Source organism: Schizophyllum commune, assembly GCF_000143185.2.
Source record: "Schizophyllum commune H4-8 unplaced genomic scaffold SCHCOscaffold_4, whole genome shotgun sequence".
Classification (NCBI taxonomy): Eukaryota; Fungi; Basidiomycota; class Agaricomycetes; order Agaricales; family Schizophyllaceae; genus Schizophyllum; species Schizophyllum commune.
In genome coordinates this window covers 1,341,755-1,359,452 of record NW_026089541.1, presented here as the reverse complement: position 1 = coordinate 1,359,452, position 17,698 = coordinate 1,341,755, and the positions used below count along the sequence as shown (strand labels likewise).

Below are 17,698 nucleotides of genomic sequence, written 5' to 3'. Positions count from 1 at the left end.
GGTTATCGTGGAGCGACCAGCTAGTGACTTTCCCTCGTACAAACTGGTTCCTCTGCGTCCAGTGGAATTTCTCTGACCCTGGAGACGGCTGTACGGGTTTCTGAGGCACATATTTCATCGAAAAGGCGACAGCTAAGCGCCTAAACTCATCGGTGACGAGCCGACCCGACGGAGGGATGATTGTCAGGTGATGGTTGCGGAACAAGAGAAGTCTCCGCGGACATAAGGGGCGGCCCGGAATACCGATGCGCGCCATTCAAACCAGAACGCCCATGTCCTCCCACCGGCCTGCGGGGAGCACTTCATCCGCACCGGAGCGGGCATCCGTTATAAGTATGGGAAGGGGAAGAAGATAGCGCGCCAAGAGCTGCTTGACAGAGATGCCCGTCGATATCCCCCTCCGCAAAGTCCTTTCTGCTGGCCAAAAAGCGCCTGGCGCGTGGCTGACGCTTCCGAGGTGTGTAGCACACAAGATGGGCGATTGAAGGAAGGCTAAGATAATGTGATAGCACAGCGATTGCAAAGTCCATTGCACGCACACCGGGCGTGACATGGATATTAGTTGACGCTGGTACGCCTCGTCCATGAAAGCCAGCTACTCAAGTACTGACCCCCTTCGTCAGAGCATGGCTTGATTACTGGTGCGAATGAGGTATCGACAATCTATGCCGCTTCTTACACAGCGATGTAGATAGAGATTACTACGACTTGACAAACACCATCGCATCCGCCGGCGTGTCCCCTATCATCCGGATACCAGACGAGAAGCCATGGATGATCAAGGTGAGCCATTCCGTCATCCACAACCTTGAAGACATACTCACCTATCTCAGCGCGCCCTTGACTCAGGCGCACACGGCATCATGATCCCCATGGCCAACTCTCCAGTACGTTCACCATCTTGCCCCTTCCTCGTCTACCTTCTTCACGATCCTAACCACCACTCTCCAGGAAATCGTCCGCAACGTCGTCTCTGCCTGCAAGTACCCGCCAAACGGCATCCGCGGCTTCGGGCCCATGTTCACTCACGCCACTGGCGCTATCGGCGGCGACTACAAGGCCGAGGCGGACCAGCAGCTCGTCATCTCCGTGCAGATCGAGCATCCTAATGCTGTCCGGGATATCGACGCTATCCTCGCAGAAGGAGTGGATGTGGCGTTTGTAAGTGTCTTGTACTCCTGACGAGATGTCCATGCAGAGGCTGATGGACTCGCAGATCGGCCCCTTCGACCTCTCAGTGTCTATGGGCGTGCAGTTTGGCGGCCAGGAGCACGAAGACGCGATCGAGAAGGTGCTCGCAGCGTGCAAGAAGGCGAAGAAGACGTCGGCTATTTTCTGTACGTCTCTTTTCGACTTGCCTATCTCGTCAATATGCCCATCTCGTGCTCGAGCCGGCCGTCTTTCTCCCCCTTCCCTCTGCCACTTTCGACCATGCGCTAAGCCACCTTCGACCATGCGCTAAGCCACTTTCGACCTCTCGCTAACCATCCCCTCAGGCCTCACCGGCGAGCAGGCCGAGAAGCGCTTCGCGCAGGGCTTCGACATGGTCAGCGTCACGACGGACATCGACACCTTGGTGGACGGGTTCGCCTCCGCGCTTGCGACGGCGACGGGAAAGTTGAAGGAGGGCGCTGCGAGCTCTGGGTACGCAACGTAATATATATTTTCGTCGAAGTCCTGTATAACCTACCATACTAAGCTGTCTACTACGCATCACGCGGGAGCACGGGAAGATGCATCGTGCTGAAGCACAAGCAGATGCATCGCGCTGAAGTGCTGGCAGAAAGTTCCTGATTTTCTCGTTGCATGAGCAGCCTCGCTTGCTATTGCCAGATTTGCTGCCGCAGGTCTTGAAGGTCACACTTCCGCAGTGCCAGAAACTTGGTCCGTTGGGAGCCCGAACATTGAAGGGAGCTCCCTCCACTGCTCTTCTGCCCACGAATTAAATATATCCATTATGTGAGTCGTGCACCTGTCGCACACAGCAAAGTACCTCTCGAACAACCTGCGCACGTCGTTGTCCTGCCTCGAGATCGCAATAGCCGCATTGAAGAGTCCGTTTAGCTGATATTCGGCGAAGTAAAAGCGAACGCCTCTCGTGCACCAGTCATAACATTCAATACACTGTCGAGGTAGGCACCAGGTGAGCTTAAACATAAGGCTCGCGATCATGCGATCTCTGGCCTCCTTCAAGTCCGCCGCGAACCGGGGTTGAAGCTTGCGCGCGCGCCCGTGATGTTCGACTTGCTCAAATCGCGCACTGTTTCCGAGGATACGCAGGTAGATGGGGGGAAGCAGCCAGAAGGCGCCGACCTCATGCGCCAGCACGCAAGCGGCTTCGAGGTCACGGTCTTCTATCAGGTCTGAGTTTTCGGCGCAGACGCTGAAACCCACGCCATCAGGTGTCACAGCGAAAGCTAGCGCTTCGCAGAAGATGAGCAGAGCGCGCTGACGGAGCTCTTGGTCCCTGTACTTGTGTGCTATCCGGAGGACGCCTGCGACCTTTTCGAACCACAGTTGACGTCGCGGTGGTGAAAATGGGACGTATCTAGCCCATGCATCGATCAGTGGTGGATTTGTGGCCGGGGAGACTCAGCGAGCAGGCGCCGTGCGTACCCTTCGTTATACACAGCGAGGAGATAGTGCCGCAAGTCCTGTGGATCGTCGTTGAGGCGAAGCGCTACGTTGCCTTCGTACGCTGCCTCGAGTACTGCGTCACGTTGCGCCGAGCGCAAGAGTTTGGGGATGGCGATACGAGGGAGGAGGACGCTCAAGTGCACACGGAAGAGTTCGGACCCAGCTGCTAGGATGAGGCGCCTGTCGGGAAACCATGGATCAGCGGTGCCCGCCCGGCGCTCGAAGTCGGCCATAGCAGGCAAAATATAGTCGTGGATCGCAGGGAAAGAGAGGGAAGGGCGCGCGATCCCGCTATAGTAGATCAGCTTATATACCTCGTCCTGATCTGCGAAACCTGTGTCAGCCTTGGGCTTCTGTAGAGAAGTGCACCGCAGTTTACACAGGTCGTGATCCAATGAGAGCGTCGCCACAATATGAGGTCTTGCCATCGTGGGTGGCGGAGCCAATGAGTGACCAAAAGTGCATGCATGCTAAGAGGGTGCAGCGATACGAGCTCGAAGCATGCAGCTCATCGTGTAGCAGCTTTTTTGCGGTGCAAGCTATGAGCACAGTCTAGACGCTGCAGCCGCAGTGCAAGGAAGCGCAAAGGGTGGGAGATGGTCGTGGGACTGACGAAATCGGCAACGCATCACGTGGTCGTGTGCCACAACAAACCAGAGTCCAGACGCAACACAAGTACCACTTCGACAAGAACTTGATCGACCCTACACATCTGACCACAGCATGAGCGCACGTCCAAGAAGTTGTAGAAACAATATGATCTACCTACCAAGAAAGCGATACATTACACCCAATTCAAGTTCAAGCATCCTCATCATCACTGAAGGTCCCAACCCCAGTCCCAAGCCCTGTAACGGCGTGGATCTCCTCTTCATCGTCGTCGTCCGCATGCAAAAAGCCCTTCTCTTCCCCGTCTGCCTCCTCCCCGCCCAAAAAGTCCAAACACCCCCACGAGCACCCCCGCCAGCGCACCGGGATCGCCCCACCGGGGATCGCCAGCCCAAACTGCGTCTCCCACGTGAAGCGCACCTCGAGTGGGTGAATGAAGACAGGGCCACGCTCGTCGTGCGCCTGGCTGCTGCCCTGGGAGGAAGTCCGGCTTCGGCCGTGCGCGGGGTTCGGGCAGCGTAGGACCTCGTACTGCTCGTCGGCGTCGATCGCGCGCACCTCGTTGGGGTCCTCGCGCGCATCCTCCTCCGTGGTGAAGTCGGACATGAAAATCGAGGCGGGGCCGTGAGCGCGGACTGGCAACGTCAATAGGCCGTGTTGTTCGGTCGACGAGCTCTGTCGTCCAACAGGGACGGAGCGCGGCAGACAATCGGCGAGGACACGCAGAATATGAGGCGGGCACGGGCGAACAGGGGAGAAGTAGTGTGTGATCGGGAGGGTGAACTTCGCCTCCATATAGGTTTGGCACTCGCCAGTGGAGGTCGTATGGTGCGGCGCGAGTAGTTTGCGCAGCATGAGCTCCGTGAGCTGGGGGACGCTGCTCTCGCCGAAGCAGTGCGTCTCGTCAACGGTGCGGTGCGGGGAGCTCTTGACCCGCATCCTGCTGTTGGGGAAGAGGAGGAGGTGCTTGAGCTTGTGGAGATGGAGAATCTCTGCGGGGAGGTAGCGAATTGGGTTGTTGCTGAGGCAGAGGTTGTCGAGGTTGATGAGTAGGCCGATGCCTGCAGGGACGTGGGTGATACGATTGTGGCCTGCGAAGACGTTAGCGGGATGCAGGGCAAGGATAGTTGAGAATGAGTAGACGCACGTAGATCAAGGGTTGTTAGTCGTGTGAGGTCAAAGAGCTCTCGCGGCAGCTTCGTGATGGCGTTCTTAGACGCCATGAAGCGGATGGTATGGCTGGGCGTCCCGGCTAGACTAGCCGAGGGCACTCGGCTGAAGGACGTCGACTTTGAAAAGGTGCGCGACGACGCCGAGCGGGCATGCACAGTCTCCTGGTCCTGAGGAATGACGACCATTTTCTTGAGCTGTTGCAGAGGATCCGGCCTCAGCTCGGTCAGCCCCTTCTCCCTAACATTCAGAGCTCAATAACCTATGCGTCGATGGCATGACGTGACACTCACGAGACATCGATGACAAGGTTCGTCGCCTCGAAGGCGGCATCGACCGCATCCTGCAGCGGGTCGGGCTTGAGCACGGTCGAGCGCACAGGGCGTGATGGTCGTGACGTCGGGGGCGGCGGCGGCATCGATAGCTTCTGACGCTTCGGCTCCAGAACGCTCTCGCTGTCTCCGTGCGGCCTCTTTGGGGCGCCCTTCTCCCGGCTGGGCGGTTTCCACTTGTCATTCGGGCCCGTTGCGGCGTATAGATCAGAGATGCGACTGGACGTGCTCGCTGCTGGGGCTGGGGCCTTGGGCATCTCCTCGTCTTGGTCGTCCAAAGCATTCCCCATCAGGCCAGGAGATGACGGCGGCGACGAGTCGACGGGACCGCCGGGCGATGAGATTGGCGAGGACGCGTCAAAGGAGTAGCCCTCGTCATGGGAGTAGGAAATGTCGATGCTGGTGTCGAAGATATCTTCGTCGTCGTTGCTGAGGACGTCCGTGCGCTGCGACGACGATCGCGACGAGCTGGCGAAGGGGGTAGTGTGGGCAGACATGGTCGTGTGAGCTGAGATGGTCGTGTGAGGAGGGGAGAGTACGTCCGGAGCCAGGCCGGAGCGCGCTAGGCGTCTGCGTGCATACGCGGCCACGTGATGGAACATTGTACCCCGTCACATCAACAGTCCGCGGTTTGGACTTGGAGTCCAGGCTATATAAGTAAGTAGTAGCCATTGACTTCGAACTTTCGAACTTCTGGTAACGTTCGTTCATGATTCGTCAAATCTATCATAGTGGTACAACAGGTGCTTCGCCTCTCCTCCTCTCTCGCCTCACAGAAAGTCATCTTTCGCCTTTGCGTACGCCCGACCGACTCAAATAACCCCATACGCCGGCCCACCCTTCCCAAGCATCTTGCGCAAGTCCCCCGCGAGCAGCTCAGGCACCTCGTACGCCGCGAAGTGCCCGCCGCGGTCGTGAATGCCCTCGAAGACGACGTTGCCGAGGAGGTCGCGCAGGCTGGTGAAGTGGGTGATCAGTACGAGTTGAATGATCAGCACGACTTAGGCGAGTAGCGCGACGAGGATGGACGAAGCCGACAGCGAATATGAGCGGAAGAGAGTTGGATGATCAAAAGGGAATTACTCACGGTTTCGGCGCCAACACGATCTCTCCCGGGAAGATGGAGAAACCCAGAGGGATGGGGCTGCGTTCATTGGAGACCGGCGGCGCGTGCGTCTTCTCGTAGTAGATGCGGAAGGACGCGGTGGGCCCGGCGCGCGAGAACCAGTAGATGGAGACCCAGGTGAGGACTGGGGAGGGAGGGAAGGGTCAACATTCACGAATTTGGTAGGGAAGTGCGAGTAGCCATGTGGGAGAGACGGGTATACCAAGAGGATAAGAGGACGTACCTTCATCGTCCGTCCAAGGATAGTTATCCGTCCACGACACCAGCTTCTCGTAGATCCAGGCGAGCAGGCCGACGGGCGAGTCGCTCATGCCGTAGCCGAGGGTCTGAGGCTTAGCTGGCAGTGGTTGGTCAGTCGATGTCGCAGTGAAGGGAGATGCGATGGAATGAACATCGCTTCGGATGACGCTTCGTGGAAGGCGACACGATAGATGAAGATCCAGAGATCAACTCACTACTCTGCAATAGATTATACCCCGCCTCCGTCGCGCGCCAATGGTCGGCCTTCTTGATGAGCTCCTTGTCTTCGGGGGAGAGTTGCGAGTAGAGCTCGGCCTGAATCTCGTTGTTGAAGACGCTGGGGAGAGGATGAGCAACGGGAAGGGATGGAAGGGCGTGGTGAATGGATGGGAGAGTGTAGTGCGCGGGTGGAAGAGCGTCGAGTACTACTTACTGAGGCATGTTCGTATGCCAGGCCTTGACGTGCTTCTCGCCGTAGGCTTTCGACATTTCGTGCGTGATCTGTGGCGTGGTTAGCTCCGTGCGTATGTGTGAAGCAGAACTCTCGCACCCGCGAGCCCCAGTCTCCGCCTTGCGCGACTGTTTGGGGGTTAACTGATCGTCAAGGAAATCACAGACAAAGAGTGATTCTTACCATACTTATCATAGCCCAATGCTAGCATGAGCTTATGGGCGACCTGTGGCGTGTTCAGCATACCAGGTGCACGGTGGCGTCCTTCCTCTCGCTCGCACCTCAGCGTACTGCGGAATCCCAAAGCCCCTCTTGCGCGGCTGCTCGGAGAAGCCGTAGCCAGGAAGACTCATCGCCACGACATGGAAGCTCGGCTGCCCCTTGACACCCTGCGTGAGCAGCGGGCCCAGCTTCCGCACCTCGATGAAGCTGCCCGGCCCTGGTGGTGGGTTAGATGTTAGGGCACGATGGTGCACGCAGCAGATGACTCGATACGACTTACACCCATGCACAAAACAGAGCGGAATTGCGCCCGGCTGCGCGCTCTTCAGATGCACGTAGTGGATGTTGAGCGTCCCGTGGCCGTCGACGGCGATGTCGCGCGTGAACTGCGGGAGGTCAGCGTTGAGCGCGGCTTCTTGGGCGCGCCAGTCGAAGCCGTCGCGCCCGTTGGTCGCAAGTCCGTCGAGCCACCGCGCAGCCAGCCGCTTGACGTCGGAGAGCGGGGAGCCGTAGTCGCGGCCCGAGTCTTCGAGCTCGTCGGGGAAGATGGTGAGCTCGAGCTTCTTCTGGAGGAGCGCGAGGCGGTCGTCGGGAACGGCGATCTTGAAGGGAGTTTCTGACATGGTTGGCGGAGTGGCTCTTTAATCAGCGGTTCAAGTGCTGTTCAGTGGGTGAGGCAGGGTGATGAGGATGTGAGGTGGAGGGGATGCGAGATGGAAGACCAAGGCAAGTTGGCGCCCTCTATAACCGCGCCCGTGGAGCACCTCATACCCACGGAGAAGCCCTTCAGCAATGCTGGTCGGGCATGTTCATAAGCTGGAGGGGTCCCATGATCATGTATCTGAATAGGCCTGACAAACCCTCTTAGCAAGACTGAAGGCGGGCATCGACTCGACGTCAATGTGCACTTCGGTGCCGGCGGTTTGGAGCGGAGACTGAAAGTCGGTCCCGATGCCACGCCATGGGCACGTGGATTAGCATAGGTCACGCCGGCGGTCACCGCCTGTTTGATCAAGCATGATGCCAATGTATGCAGCCTGTCAGAGGTTGGCCTTTCCAACAACGCACAACCTTCTCTAGGCTTGACGAAAGGCATGTATATGTCACTTCATACTGGGAGTAATCTACTAACACTTGAAAGGGTGATATCTACACATTTACTCCGACTGTACGCCGTTCTCGGGTGCCCCGCCTCGGATTTAGCTTGTCCTTTCCGAGTTCCCAGCACGTCTTCCAGTCAACGCCCACGTTCTCCCCAGCCTTCTTTGATCTGCTGATTGTTGGTGGCCAATGCGTTTTCACGGGGTCGGGAAGTTGTGATTCAAGCTTTGAGCACAGCAATGGATTGTTTGCAACGTAACGCATCGCCGCACGGGTCAGGTTTGTCATACTCGCGGTATCCGGATTGCATACGGTATCTGAGCGACAATCCGGGTCACTGTACAAGCGTGAAATGTACAGTGTTTGTGGCTGTTCAGGCGGACGGAAGAAAAAGAAGGTGGTGTCGCTGCAGGAGACTTCCATGGCAGGCAGCGCCTTGCTGACCATCGCAGTCCAGACTTGCACAACAATCTGGACTTGGGCCGTCAGACGAGCTTTGGTTGTCGTGGGCCAGAGGAACCTGTAGGCGAAACCAGGGCAGTTGCACTGCTGATCAGCTATTTCCTGATAATTCGGTTCCATATCATTTCCATCACTATTGAAGAGGGTGGCCATGAAACTCTTGTCGATCGACAAACGTGTCTTGATTTCGGTTGCATGTACAACAGACTCGGAGGAGTTCAGCTTGTGCTTGATCACGTCTTCCAGATCAGGCAGGGGTGATTTGACATTGCCACCATTGCCTCTGTATATATTCTTCTTGCGGTTCCCGCCTGTACCATTCCGCACGTAGTATGGCAGGCCAGGAGCAATGTGGTGGAAGAAGACTTCCAGTATATCGCCATGCGTGCGACGATGATGGTGCTCGAAGTCTGCCTCACGTGACGACTCGAGCGTGTGCAGCATGGCCTTCTGTGCGCCAGTGACTTTCTGCTGAGAATCTCTGGAAAGTGTCCCGCCTGCTTTGAAAGGAAATTCCCCACGGAGCGCGTTCACCACAGCCGCATCTGTCATAGTTTCATTTCCATCAGTACTCCACTTTACGATATCCCCGAGCATGAGCTCCTCTGCGATGTCCCCGAGTATCTCATGGTGTACAATGGTAGTCAGGCGATGGTGCGCAAGGAGGGCGAGTTCGCATTTGCGCGGATATCGCATCGATGGTGTCTTGAATTGCAATCGGAGGGGTGCAGGAGCGGTGGTCGGCAGACACAACGCCAGTAAAGGAGACAATTGGGCCTTAGTCACGGACCAGTCACGCAGTACATCATGGGCTACACGCCGGATGTACGCTGAGGTTTGTAGATAATTGATGTTAGAAGGATCGGGGGGTTTGAGAGCCTTGTGGAGGTCGCGATTCTCGAATTCACCCATGTTCCAAGTCCACTGCGAATCCTTGAATGCAACATCTCCTGGAAGGCGGGCGTCGTTCCCGGTGTCCAGAGTAGTATTAGTACCCGTTATGTTGTCGTCAGTGGGTTCATTCGTGGCGTTGCCAAAGGCTCGATCGACACTAGAGCTACGCATGGAGTGAGGCTAAATGAGTAGAAGTGAGATGATCATCGTGAAGACGCACTTGTTGGACATCATCGGCCAAACGTTCGAGGGATGAGAGGGTTGAGCACTGGTAAGTCAGACACCCTGTCTGCGTCTGAGGCGTTGGTGGAGACGACCGGATCCACGAGGGCTTTTATAGGGGCCTCAAGTGCTCTTTGGCGCCCGAAAAGTCATTGAGCGGTTCGATTGTTTCTACACTTCTATGCACGATCCAAAGATCTGGCCAATCGGGCCACCTCTACACAAAAGGGCATGAATTGCGCCCCCTGCGGTATTGTCATGCATGCCATTCATTCGGGATGTGAATTGACATTAGCTCTTCTTTCACTACCAATGATCAACCAGAGATGGATGATGTAAAGGGACATCATTAGAAAAGATAGCTTAGAAAGAGATCATGCCCGGGCTGTGCTTGTTCGATTCCTGGTCTGCGCACACGCGGCGTGCGCGTGGCGACCGCGCGAGACCTATATAAGACGCCCGAACTTGCCCCTGGCCCCCACCACCGCTGTTCCCTTGTCACATTTTCCTCCTTTCTCGATTAGTGGATTAGTACCATGGCTGCGCCTTCAACTCCTGCAGACCACATCTCTGTGATGCTTCCAGGCGCCAAATCTTTTACACACCTCCATCCCATCACGTATAGCGCCCGCGTTGGCAGCAATGTTGACTCGACTTCGTTCGTCTCCATTCCTCCCGAGAAGCGGTTCCTGTGTGCCACGAAAGTTCGCGTGCACGGACAAGACCTTCCTTTTGACAGGCTCAAAACATGGTCCTTAAATTGGTCCACCCGGTCGGCTGTCGTCCTAAACGTCGCGGCTGTGCCCAGCAACTATACTCCCGTTCCAGACGAATCACTACCTGTCCCGGCGAGTCATCCTCCCGTCCGTAGGGAAGATCTCCGCCCATGCTTCGCAATCAAGCTCGCGAATCACGTTCATGATTCCGGGCCCTACGGTCAAGGCGACCTATGGTACGAGATCTTGGAACGTGAAGCGCTCTTCTACCAGCGACGCCTTCGTCAACTTCAGGGTGTGGCTGTCCCTACGCACTATGGCATGTGGACCGGAACCGCGCCCTGGGGTGGTACTATCGCGTGCTCAATCATGGAGTGGTGCGGGGAGCAGTATATGGAGGATGCAAACGATCGTCGTCTGTATAGTATTGAGCGAAGGTGCGGAGCTTTGGTTTCTAGTCCTTCCGACTTCCTCTTTTACGCTGACGGCAACCAGTCTGAAGGTCGTCAACGCTGTACGTGCACTGCACCTAATAGGCTACCTGCATGGCGGCTTTTTCGTAGAGGAGCAGCATCGGCTATTCCAGCACTTCCTGTACGATGAAGTGCGCGAGAAGGCCTTCATCATCGACTTCAGGCGCCGTGCTCGTCATGACTGTGATCTTGCCTTTGAGCTGAGGGAGTACAAGACATACATCCCCGGATATCTGTTCGGATGCGGCGAGCTGTATACCATGGCCAAGGCCCTCGGTCTCATTAGACGTCGGGATTCAGGTGAGTTCTTGTCTGGAAGTCATACGCTCGGGCTGGGATGCCCTACGGTCGATTGAGCTGACGCATCGTTCTGCAGAGGACCAAATCGAGGACAAGGTTGTTATTGATGCGCTGAGACGCTTTGAGGAGGACGATGACTATCCGAAATCTGGCTATCTCTCGGAGTACAGCGACACCGATAGCGATCCCTACGCATCTGACTAGCTACAGCAGGTTGTCTGCTCATTCTTCTCTGCCCCTTGTTGAGTCATCATCCGAGAATATCTGAATCGACCCTTCTTGATATCTTTAAAACGACCCAATAGTGAACACCGTCCGGGCGGCTTTGAGCTGAGCAATTTGCAGTGCGCGAGAAGGCCTTCGTAATCGGCCCCAGGCGTCGCGATCGTCATAGATGTGAGCTCGCCTGCATTCCTAGCTGGGACGTCGGTCAGTTGTAAGAGGAATGACCTTTTAATTCCCAATCCGCCTTGCTGACTAGGACTGCTGGGAGTAGACGAATATGACCGCTAATGTGTCTATATGAGCGGAAGATAGCGAATACCGCTCGTGAGCAGAAGGTAACACAGATTATGTATGGTAAGAGGTCAGCGTGGACTGCGCATGAAAGGCGACGCGGGCCAGGAGAAGGCTATCCATATGACACATGGGCACAAGTCGACGCAGACTACATACGAAGAGAAGGCGAATAGACTGCTTGCGAACGAGGGGGAAAGGCGCTTCAGTCAGTCTTGGCGCAGGAAATCTCACATTGATCTAAATCTCCGTATGAATGTTATTCCGCAAATGTTCATCGTCTTTAGATTAGCACGTACTGAATTTAGCTAAGACCCATCCTTGCCTTGGACCACCCCATACGCGGGCCCATGCTTTCCAAACATCTTGCGGATGTCTCTCACGAGCAGCTCGGGCACTTCGTACGCGGCGAAGTGCCCGCCCCTGCCGTGCATCTCGGACTCGAAGACGACGTCGCCGAGGAGGTCCCTCAACCTGGTAAAATCGGTGTTAGAAGGACAACGGTATCGAGATGGTGAAGTCGGATATAGCCAACTGGGACTCACGGTTTCGGCGTCGGAATAAGCTCCTTCGGAAAGAACGAGAACCCCAGTGGGATGGAGCTCGCTTCGTCTTGCGGGCCAGGGACGTGCAGATTCTCGTAGTAGATGCGGAAGGAGGACGTGGGCCCGGCGCGAGAGAACCAGTAGATGGAGATCCAGGTAAGGACTGAGGTTGCAGGTGAGTTGAGATTGGGGCGCGGTGGTCAGAGAGGAATGAACGGTGCTCAGCTAGGAAAGGGAGAAGAGGGCGTAGTCGGCGTAGATACATGGTAGCCGCACCTTCATCATCTGTCCAAGGATAGCTGTCCGTCCAGGTGACGAGCTTTTCGTAGATCCATGCGAGAAGTCCCGCAGGGGAATCGGTCATGGCGTATCCGAGGGTCTGCGGTTTGGCTGTCATGATTAGCGTCAGAGGCTTAGAGACGTTAAGAGTGACATTCAAGGCCGACGACGTACTGCCCTGCACCGCGTAGTACCCGGCCTCTTTCGCGCGGAACTGCTGGTCCTGCCTGCGCATCTCTTGTTCTTCTGGCGTGAGCTTGATGTGCGCCGGGATATCGGATTTGAAGTAGCTGCAAACGATAGTCATTATAAGAAGTAGAGGGGATGAAGCAGACGTGTACTGAGGCATGTTGGTGTGCCAGGCCTTCACGTGCTTGCCGCTGTAGGTTTTCGATAGTTGGTGGGAAATCTGAGGGAACAGATTGGTAGGTGAGTAGACTTGAGATAGATTGGCGTACCCTTGCACCCCAATCCCCTCCCTGCGCGGCTGAACATACGTTAGATAAAACGTATGGAACGGCCAGGAGGAAAACATACCATACTCGTCGTACCCAAGCGCCAGCATGAGCTTATGCGCTACCTGGAATCCTCCATCAATTGAAGACGAACGAGTCAGCGACCGTTCACACCTCAGTGTACTGCTGAGTACTGAACCCTCTCTTGTGTGGCTGCTCCGAGAAGCCGAATCCAGGCAGACTCAGCGCGACGACGTGGAAGGCCGGCTGCCCCTCCGCGCCCTCCGTGAGCAGCGGCGCGACCTTGCGCACCTCAAGGAAGCTGCCAGGCCCTAAAGTCGATAAGCACCGGCTTTACGAGACTACCGGCATGGATACGATGGATGTTCGAACCGGCAGGGAAACTCACACCCATGCACAAAGCACAACGGGATCGCGCCCGCTTTCGCGCTCCTCTTATGCACGTAGTGGATGTCGAGCGTGCCGAACCCCTCGACCTCGATGTTGCGCGTGAACTGGGGCAGCTCGGCGTTAAGTGCGGCTTCTTGCTTGCGCCAGTCGAAGCCGGTGCGCCAATACTCGACAAGCCGCTTGATGTCGGCCAGAGGCACACCATAGTCACGGCCGGAGTCTTCGAGTTCGTCGGGGAAGATGGTGAGGTCGAGCTTGGTTTTGAGGAGCGCGAGCTGATCGTCGGAGATGGCGATCTTGAAGGGCGTCTCCGACATGGCGTTCGTAGATGATGAGAGGTGTCAGCAAGATGGCAGAACCGCGAAAGACGGGGAATTAGTGAGGTAGGTCTGCCGCTGGCCGTCCTATAAGTACGCCCAATTGAATCATTCTGGGGATACTGCATGTGCAATCCGAAGGCCGCTTGGTCATACAGAATACGATCCTCCCGACTGCCGCTCAGCGATAAACACAGCAGGCGGGCTTCTTCCCGATCCGGGAGCTGGATCTGCCCGATTCTGCCAAGGTGTGAATAGGGAGTCGGGGCATTCGCGTTAGGCACGCCAGCAATAGCATGAATTCTACAGCCTATTGACAAGGTGTGGTGACTCTGGACTCAGCTTCCTATGCCACCTCGGTACTCGCGGACGCAGATGTCGAGCACCGGTTCAAAGAGGTGTGAATGTATCCACCTGCGTTCACCTCGGATGCATGCCCAAAGATCCTTCCATCGAGCACGACTGGCAGGCGAGTCTTCAAGACGACATCGAGAAGCAGGTTTCCGAATTGTACAACGAGATACATGACATTTTCCGCGTCCATACGAGTACTGATCCATTCATCGCGACACCATCGTACGACCGCTGCAAAAGAAAGTCAGCAATCCCTTCCAGACCAAGCTCAACAGACTTGGGTCGAAATGCAATGTCCAAAGCAAACAAACAAAAAAACGCACGTCACCGTCTTCTTCTCCGCCTCCGGCTTCTCCATCTTCGCCCTGTTCAGCACCTTCTGGAACTCCGCGACGCGGAAGCGCATGCGCGAGTGCATGTACGCCTTCGAGCACTTGATGTGGTAGTGGAGGTAGTCGCGGAAGAGCTGGATGTGCGAGATCGTCTGCGCGGCGATATTGGGGTGCGTGAAGTGGCGGGGGAAGAGGACGAAGGTGACGTAGCCGATGTCCTCGGAGGGCGGGGGCAGGGGGAGGTGCCGGATCTCGAGCGGCGGCTCGCGGTTGGTGTAGAGGACCTGGGGCGCGGTTTGGATGGTGGGGAGCCGGCGGGCATCGACAAATTCCTGTGTGGGGTGTGAGTGGATGGGTTTAGGATTGTTTGGAGAGGTAGTGGGGTTGGGTGGGCAGGGGTGCCACGCACCTGCAGGAAGACCTTGCCGTAGACACGATCTGTCTCATCCTTGAAGATCGTCGAGAAGATGACAGTGACACGGTCGGGGGAGGCCTGAATATAGATGGCTTCCTCGTCGCGGTAGTGAATCTGCATGAACTGGCCCTGTCCGCCAGATGCCTCGAGGTCCTTCTGCTCGGCGAAGGCGCGTTCGAAGGGACCAGCCATGGCATTGCGCTTCAGCAAGGCGACAGACTCGATGAAGGCCGCGCGATCCTCTGCATTAGTGATCAGCGAATTGAAGCCGAGTAAGGGCAGTTACACGCACCCGGACCGGCAGGGACTTGCTCGAGGTCAATCAACAGGCTGACGTTGTATTCTGGCTCCGTCGCGCTGGGATCCTGCAGCAAAGGGCCGTACTCGCGCTTGAGGATGTCTAGAGCGCCATACTGGACGAGCTCTCCCCAGCAACTGATGGACATCGAGAGCAGCAGGAGCGTCTTCTGCTGGGTGTTGGGGGTGGAGATGTGGAAGCGGACGCCATCGAAGTCGACAAACTGCACGTCCAGAGATGAGGGCCTGCGGATGCGCGTGAGATGGTCAGCCGATTTATATGCGTAATTCCGCCGTACTTGACGAGCTTGTCGTTGATGGTCGTCTGGATGATGGTATTGTGAGGCTGCAAGTGGGCCATTTCAGTCTCGATAACATTCTATTTTCTTCGCAACGCACCTCCAAGAGAATCATCGTAGTCGTAAGAGTCAAGAGAGATGTAAGAGTGTCTGGAGCCCCGCGGTGGTGGACGTGACAGAGATGGACGAGCGGGACGACGAGTAGCGCGTCTCCCTGCGGATGGGAATATACTTCCCAATCCGGCTGCTGCGATGCGGCGCGGACCGGCGATCCGACCGTTAGCGCCTGCCCCCCACCGACGTCGTTCTCGCCCACAATCGACCCACCGAGGCGACAGAATCTGAGACGCGTTCCCCTCCCCCGTTCTCTCCTTCTCCGATCATGGTGGTGGAAAAGACGGGTGCGTGGTCTGCTTCTCATGCCGCCAAAACGCTAATTATCGCGCAGACTATAGCCTGTACGGCGGTGCTGAACACACCAGCCCCGCGGAGCAGGCGAAGGCGTCCCAAAAGGTCCACAGGTCACCACGAAGGACGGTGGTCATTACCCCCACCGAGAAGGACAATGGTGTCGCGCACCCTGCGCCTCCTATGGATTCGTCCGACTTCCTGTGGCTGATGACTGAGGAGCCCCATCGTTCGCGCAGGGCTGCGATCATGAAGGCCCACCCCGAGGTGCGTGTGAATCATACCACTTCGACCTTTACTTATTCTCCCGCGTAGGTGACCAAGCTCATGGGCTACACGCCCGTGACAAAATACGTTGTGGCGTTCGTGGTCGCGCTGCAGCTCTCCATCGCGGTCTACCTGCGGAATACACACCCCCTCTCGTGGAAGTTCATCCTGATTGCCTACGCCATCGGTGGAACTGCGAACCACAATCTCTTCCTTGCCATCCATGAAATTACGCACAACTTGGCGTTCAAGAGCATCTGGGCGAACAAGTCGCTCGCTATCTTCGCCAACTTGCCCATCGGTATTCCGTACGCGGCAATGTTCAAGGTACGCGCCTCATCCACGCTATCATCATGTTCTCGCTCTCTGACTTTTGTCCCAGCGTTACCACATGGAGCACCACCGCTACCTCGGCGAAGACGGCGTCGACACCGACCTCCCCTCCCACCTCGAGCTCATCTGCCTCAACAACGTCCTCGGCAAGGTCTTCTTCGCCACCTTCCAGATCTTCTTCTACGCCCTCCGCCCCGGCTTCGTCCGCTCGCAGACCCTCACCAAGTGGCACGCCGCGAACTTCGCCGTCGTCCTCCTGTCGGACTACATCCTCATCAAGAACTTCGGGATCGTCCCGTACATATACTTGCTTATGAGCTCGTTCTTCGCGGGGAGCCTGCACCCTTGCGCGGGCCACTTCATCGGGGAGCACTACTTGTGGGACGGCCTGGAGCAGGAGACGTACAGCTACTACGGGCCGCTGAATATCCTGGCGTACAACGTATGTATTTTTTCCTTCATCTCGTCCCTCTCCCGTTACTTTTCCCCCTTTCACACCCTATACCCCTCACCCTTGCCGACACACGCTATACCCCTCCGACACACGCTCACCCCTTACCAGGTCGGCTACCACAACGAGCACCACGACTTCCCCTCCGTCGCCTGGACGCGGCTGCCCGCGCTCAAGGCCCTCGCGCCCGAGTTTTACGACACCATCCCCTCGCACCCCTCGTGGCCGATGATCATCGTCAACTTCATCCGCGACCCCGAGGTCGGCATCTTCGCGCGCGCGAAGAGGCGGGCGAGGGTGATGGGGGCGGCGAATGGTGGTGGGGTGGCGAATGGTGGTTCGGCGGCGAATGGGGGAAAGACGAACGGCGCGGCGAACGGTACAGGCGAGAAGGTGAATGGGGTGGCGGACGGGATCGCGGTGGCGAATGGCGTCGCAGTGGCTAACGGCGCCGCGAATGGGAAGGCCAACGGCACTTGCGCCGCCAACGGTGGCACGAAGGTCAAGCTCGCCGCAGACACGCCGGGCGACCTGGAGAACGACGATGCCTACGACATCAGGAATGCGTAGGGTAGAGTTGTATTTTCCGAACCGCGATGTGATCTGTACGCCTAGGTAAGGCAATCCCGCTCGCATGCCCACGTTTGTGAGCCGTACTAGTCCTTGAATAGCGCGTGTGGGTTGTCACGCAACTCTTGTTGAGGCATCAAGTATGGCATAAGTATTCGATATCAATCCTACAGCCTGACATCTGCCTCGACTAATTGCTACTTCCATCCGACTCGGAGTCGTCCTCATAGATACTGGCCCACACCTGCCAAAGCTCAGGTTCGATCTCCTTGTTCACTGAGATGCAATCAGTTACCGAGCTACGACTGAAGACATGCACATACTCGGCGTAGAGTCACTGAACAGCCCGACGGACCTGCACAACGCCCACATTTCAGAACAGCCGAAAACGTACTCGGGCACCCTCGTCTTGTACTGCTTCACGGGGACGCGTATGTTGCATGGATGAAAGCCACTTTCCTTGAAATCGATGATGAAGGCCTTCTCGCTGTCCG

General features: G+C 56.7%; 10 protein-coding genes across 10 annotated transcripts; 3 read left to right on the top strand and 7 right to left on the bottom strand.

Moving 5' to 3' along the window:
* The first annotated feature begins 267 nt into the window (after nt 1-267).
* SCHCODRAFT_02618443 (Phosphoenolpyruvate/pyruvate domain-containing protein) lies at nt 268-2,001 on the top strand. Its single transcript, XM_003033222.2, has 9 exons — nt 268-457; nt 510-571; nt 624-641; nt 692-783; nt 834-887; nt 952-1,161; nt 1,217-1,337; nt 1,497-1,713; nt 1,747-2,001. The coding sequence occupies exons 1-8, from the start codon at nt 381-383 to the stop codon at nt 1,655-1,657; spliced, it is 795 nt and encodes a 264-aa protein (XP_003033268.1). The 5' UTR covers nt 268-380; the 3' UTR covers nt 1,658-1,713; nt 1,747-2,001.
* Nucleotides 1,492-3,212, bottom strand: SCHCODRAFT_02221977 (uncharacterized protein). The gene is made up of 3 exons (XM_050342106.1): nt 3,017-3,212; nt 2,617-2,962; nt 1,492-2,548 (listed from the first exon to the last, which is right to left on the bottom strand). Exons 1-3 carry the CDS (start codon nt 3,063-3,065, stop codon nt 1,858-1,860), a joined length of 1,086 nt encoding a protein of 361 aa, XP_050201059.1. The 5' UTR covers nt 3,066-3,212; the 3' UTR covers nt 1,492-1,857.
* Nucleotides 3,213-3,438: 226 nt separating this feature from the next.
* Nucleotides 3,439-5,245, bottom strand: SCHCODRAFT_02495727 (uncharacterized protein; the record flags this gene model as incomplete). Its single annotated transcript, XM_003032614.2, has 3 exons — nt 3,439-4,337; nt 4,394-4,656; nt 4,710-5,245. 3 exons carry the CDS (start codon nt 5,243-5,245, stop codon nt 3,439-3,441), a joined length of 1,698 nt encoding a protein of 565 aa, XP_003032660.1.
* Nucleotides 5,246-5,439: 194 nt separating this feature from the next.
* On the bottom strand, nt 5,440-7,623 carry SCHCODRAFT_02618433 (alpha/beta-hydrolase). The gene is made up of 9 exons (XM_003032613.2): nt 7,068-7,623; nt 6,847-7,004; nt 6,749-6,791; nt 6,665-6,693; nt 6,548-6,615; nt 6,330-6,451; nt 6,098-6,211; nt 5,836-5,998; nt 5,440-5,705 (listed from the first exon to the last, which is right to left on the bottom strand). Exons 1-9 carry the CDS (start codon nt 7,408-7,410, stop codon nt 5,561-5,563), a joined length of 1,185 nt encoding a protein of 394 aa, XP_003032659.1. The 5' UTR covers nt 7,411-7,623; the 3' UTR covers nt 5,440-5,560.
* Nucleotides 7,624-7,936: 313 nt separating this feature from the next.
* Nucleotides 7,937-9,475, bottom strand: SCHCODRAFT_02746473 (uncharacterized protein; the record flags this gene model as incomplete). The annotated part of the gene is made up of 2 exons (XM_003032612.3): nt 7,937-9,407; nt 9,465-9,475. 2 exons carry the CDS (start codon nt 9,473-9,475, stop codon nt 7,937-7,939), a joined length of 1,482 nt encoding a protein of 493 aa, XP_003032658.2.
* Nucleotides 9,476-9,945: 470 nt separating this feature from the next.
* On the top strand, nt 9,946-11,322 carry SCHCODRAFT_02572133 (uncharacterized protein). Its single transcript, XM_003033221.3, has 3 exons — nt 9,946-10,619; nt 10,678-10,955; nt 11,032-11,322. The coding sequence occupies exons 1-3, from the start codon at nt 10,003-10,005 to the stop codon at nt 11,157-11,159; spliced, it is 1,023 nt and encodes a 340-aa protein (XP_003033267.1). The 5' UTR covers nt 9,946-10,002; the 3' UTR covers nt 11,160-11,322.
* A 325-nt stretch (nt 11,323-11,647) lies between these two features.
* On the bottom strand, nt 11,648-13,538 carry SCHCODRAFT_02618425 (alpha/beta-hydrolase). The gene is made up of 9 exons (XM_003032611.2): nt 13,160-13,538; nt 12,925-13,082; nt 12,833-12,875; nt 12,754-12,782; nt 12,637-12,704; nt 12,470-12,585; nt 12,293-12,406; nt 12,017-12,179; nt 11,648-11,945 (listed from the first exon to the last, which is right to left on the bottom strand). The coding sequence occupies exons 1-9, from the start codon at nt 13,476-13,478 to the stop codon at nt 11,780-11,782; spliced, it is 1,176 nt and encodes a 391-aa protein (XP_003032657.1). The 5' UTR covers nt 13,479-13,538; the 3' UTR covers nt 11,648-11,779.
* A 198-nt stretch (nt 13,539-13,736) lies between these two features.
* SCHCODRAFT_02618422 (P34-Arc-domain-containing protein) lies at nt 13,737-15,374 on the bottom strand. The gene is made up of 6 exons (XM_003032610.2): nt 15,276-15,374; nt 15,176-15,222; nt 14,872-15,122; nt 14,574-14,821; nt 14,156-14,496; nt 13,737-14,063 (listed from the first exon to the last, which is right to left on the bottom strand). Exons 1-6 carry the CDS (start codon nt 15,288-15,290, stop codon nt 14,039-14,041), a joined length of 927 nt encoding a protein of 308 aa, XP_003032656.1. The 5' UTR covers nt 15,291-15,374; the 3' UTR covers nt 13,737-14,038.
* On the bottom strand, nt 13,749-14,088 carry SCHCODRAFT_01282002 (uncharacterized protein). Its single transcript, XM_050341373.1, has one exon. The coding sequence runs from the start codon at nt 14,036-14,038 to the stop codon at nt 13,817-13,819; it is 222 nt and encodes a 73-aa protein (XP_050201058.1). The 5' UTR covers nt 14,039-14,088; the 3' UTR covers nt 13,749-13,816.
* Nucleotides 15,375-15,467: 93 nt separating the features above from the next.
* On the top strand, nt 15,468-17,414 carry SCHCODRAFT_02686503 (uncharacterized protein). Its single transcript, XM_003033220.2, has 5 exons — nt 15,468-15,576; nt 15,624-15,850; nt 15,899-16,177; nt 16,233-16,625; nt 16,746-17,414. Exons 1-5 carry the CDS (start codon nt 15,558-15,560, stop codon nt 17,202-17,204), a joined length of 1,377 nt encoding a protein of 458 aa, XP_003033266.1. The 5' UTR covers nt 15,468-15,557; the 3' UTR covers nt 17,205-17,414.
* Nucleotides 17,415-17,698: the final 284 nt, after the last annotated feature.

Bases quoted from the DNA above. Each gene is read 5' to 3' on its own strand.
- SCHCODRAFT_02686503 (XM_003033220.2), top strand. The intron at 16,178-16,232 runs GTACGCGCCTCA...CTTTTGTCCCAG, and splicing joins CGTACGCGGCAATGTTCAAG to CGTTACCACATGGAGCACCA. The intron at 16,626-16,745 runs GTATGTATTTTT...ACCCCTTACCAG, and splicing joins TGAATATCCTGGCGTACAAC to GTCGGCTACCACAACGAGCA.
- SCHCODRAFT_02618443 (XM_003033222.2), top strand. From the start codon at position 381: ATGCCCGTCGATATCCCCCTCCGCAAAGTCCTTTCTGCTGGCCAAAAA. The intron at 458-509 runs GTGTGTAGCACA...ATAATGTGATAG, and splicing joins GCGTGGCTGACGCTTCCGAG to CACAGCGATTGCAAAGTCCA. The intron at 784-833 runs GTGAGCCATTCC...CACCTATCTCAG, and splicing joins AGAAGCCATGGATGATCAAG to CGCGCCCTTGACTCAGGCGC.
- SCHCODRAFT_02618425 (XM_003032611.2), bottom strand. From the start codon at position 13,478: ATGTCGGAGACGCCCTTCAAGATCGCCATCTCCGACGATCAGCTCGCG. The intron at 13,083-13,159 runs GTGAGTTTCCCT...TATCGACTTTAG, and splicing joins GTTGTGCTTTGTGCATGGGT to GGCCTGGCAGCTTCCTTGAG. The intron at 12,783-12,832 runs GTATGTTTTCCT...ACGTATGTTCAG, and splicing joins GCTTGGGTACGACGAGTATG to CCGCGCAGGGAGGGGATTGG.
- SCHCODRAFT_01282002 (XM_050341373.1), bottom strand. From the start codon at position 14,038: ATGGATCAGTACTCGTATGGACGCGGAAAATGTCATGTATCTCGTTGT.
- SCHCODRAFT_02618422 (XM_003032610.2), bottom strand. The intron at 14,822-14,871 runs GTGCGTGTAACT...TCACTAATGCAG, and splicing joins GCAAGTCCCTGCCGGTCCGG to AGGATCGCGCGGCCTTCATC. The intron at 14,064-14,155 runs GTGCGTTTTTTT...TTTCTTTTGCAG, and splicing joins GCGGAGAAGAAGACGGTGAC to CGGTCGTACGATGGTGTCGC.
- SCHCODRAFT_02221977 (XM_050342106.1), bottom strand. From the start codon at position 3,065: ATGGCAAGACCTCATATTGTGGCGACGCTCTCATTGGATCACGACCTG. The intron at 2,963-3,016 runs GTAAACTGCGGT...CAGGTTTCGCAG, and splicing joins CTCATTGGATCACGACCTGT to ATCAGGACGAGGTATATAAG. The intron at 2,549-2,616 runs GTACGCACGGCG...TGCATGGGCTAG, and splicing joins CTCGCTGTGTATAACGAAGG to ATACGTCCCATTTTCACCAC.
- SCHCODRAFT_02572133 (XM_003033221.3), top strand. From the start codon at position 10,003: ATGGCTGCGCCTTCAACTCCTGCAGACCACATCTCTGTGATGCTTCCA. The intron at 10,620-10,677 runs GTGCGGAGCTTT...GACGGCAACCAG, and splicing joins CTGTATAGTATTGAGCGAAG to TCTGAAGGTCGTCAACGCTG. The intron at 10,956-11,031 runs GTGAGTTCTTGT...ATCGTTCTGCAG, and splicing joins CATTAGACGTCGGGATTCAG to AGGACCAAATCGAGGACAAG.
- SCHCODRAFT_02618433 (XM_003032613.2), bottom strand. From the start codon at position 7,410: ATGTCAGAAACTCCCTTCAAGATCGCCGTTCCCGACGACCGCCTCGCG. The intron at 6,792-6,846 runs GTGCGAGCGAGA...AACACGCCACAG, and splicing joins GGATTCCGCAGTACGCTGAG to GTCGCCCATAAGCTCATGCT. The intron at 6,212-6,329 runs GTGAGTTGATCT...AACCACTGCCAG, and splicing joins GTATAATCTATTGCAGAGTA to CTAAGCCTCAGACCCTCGGC.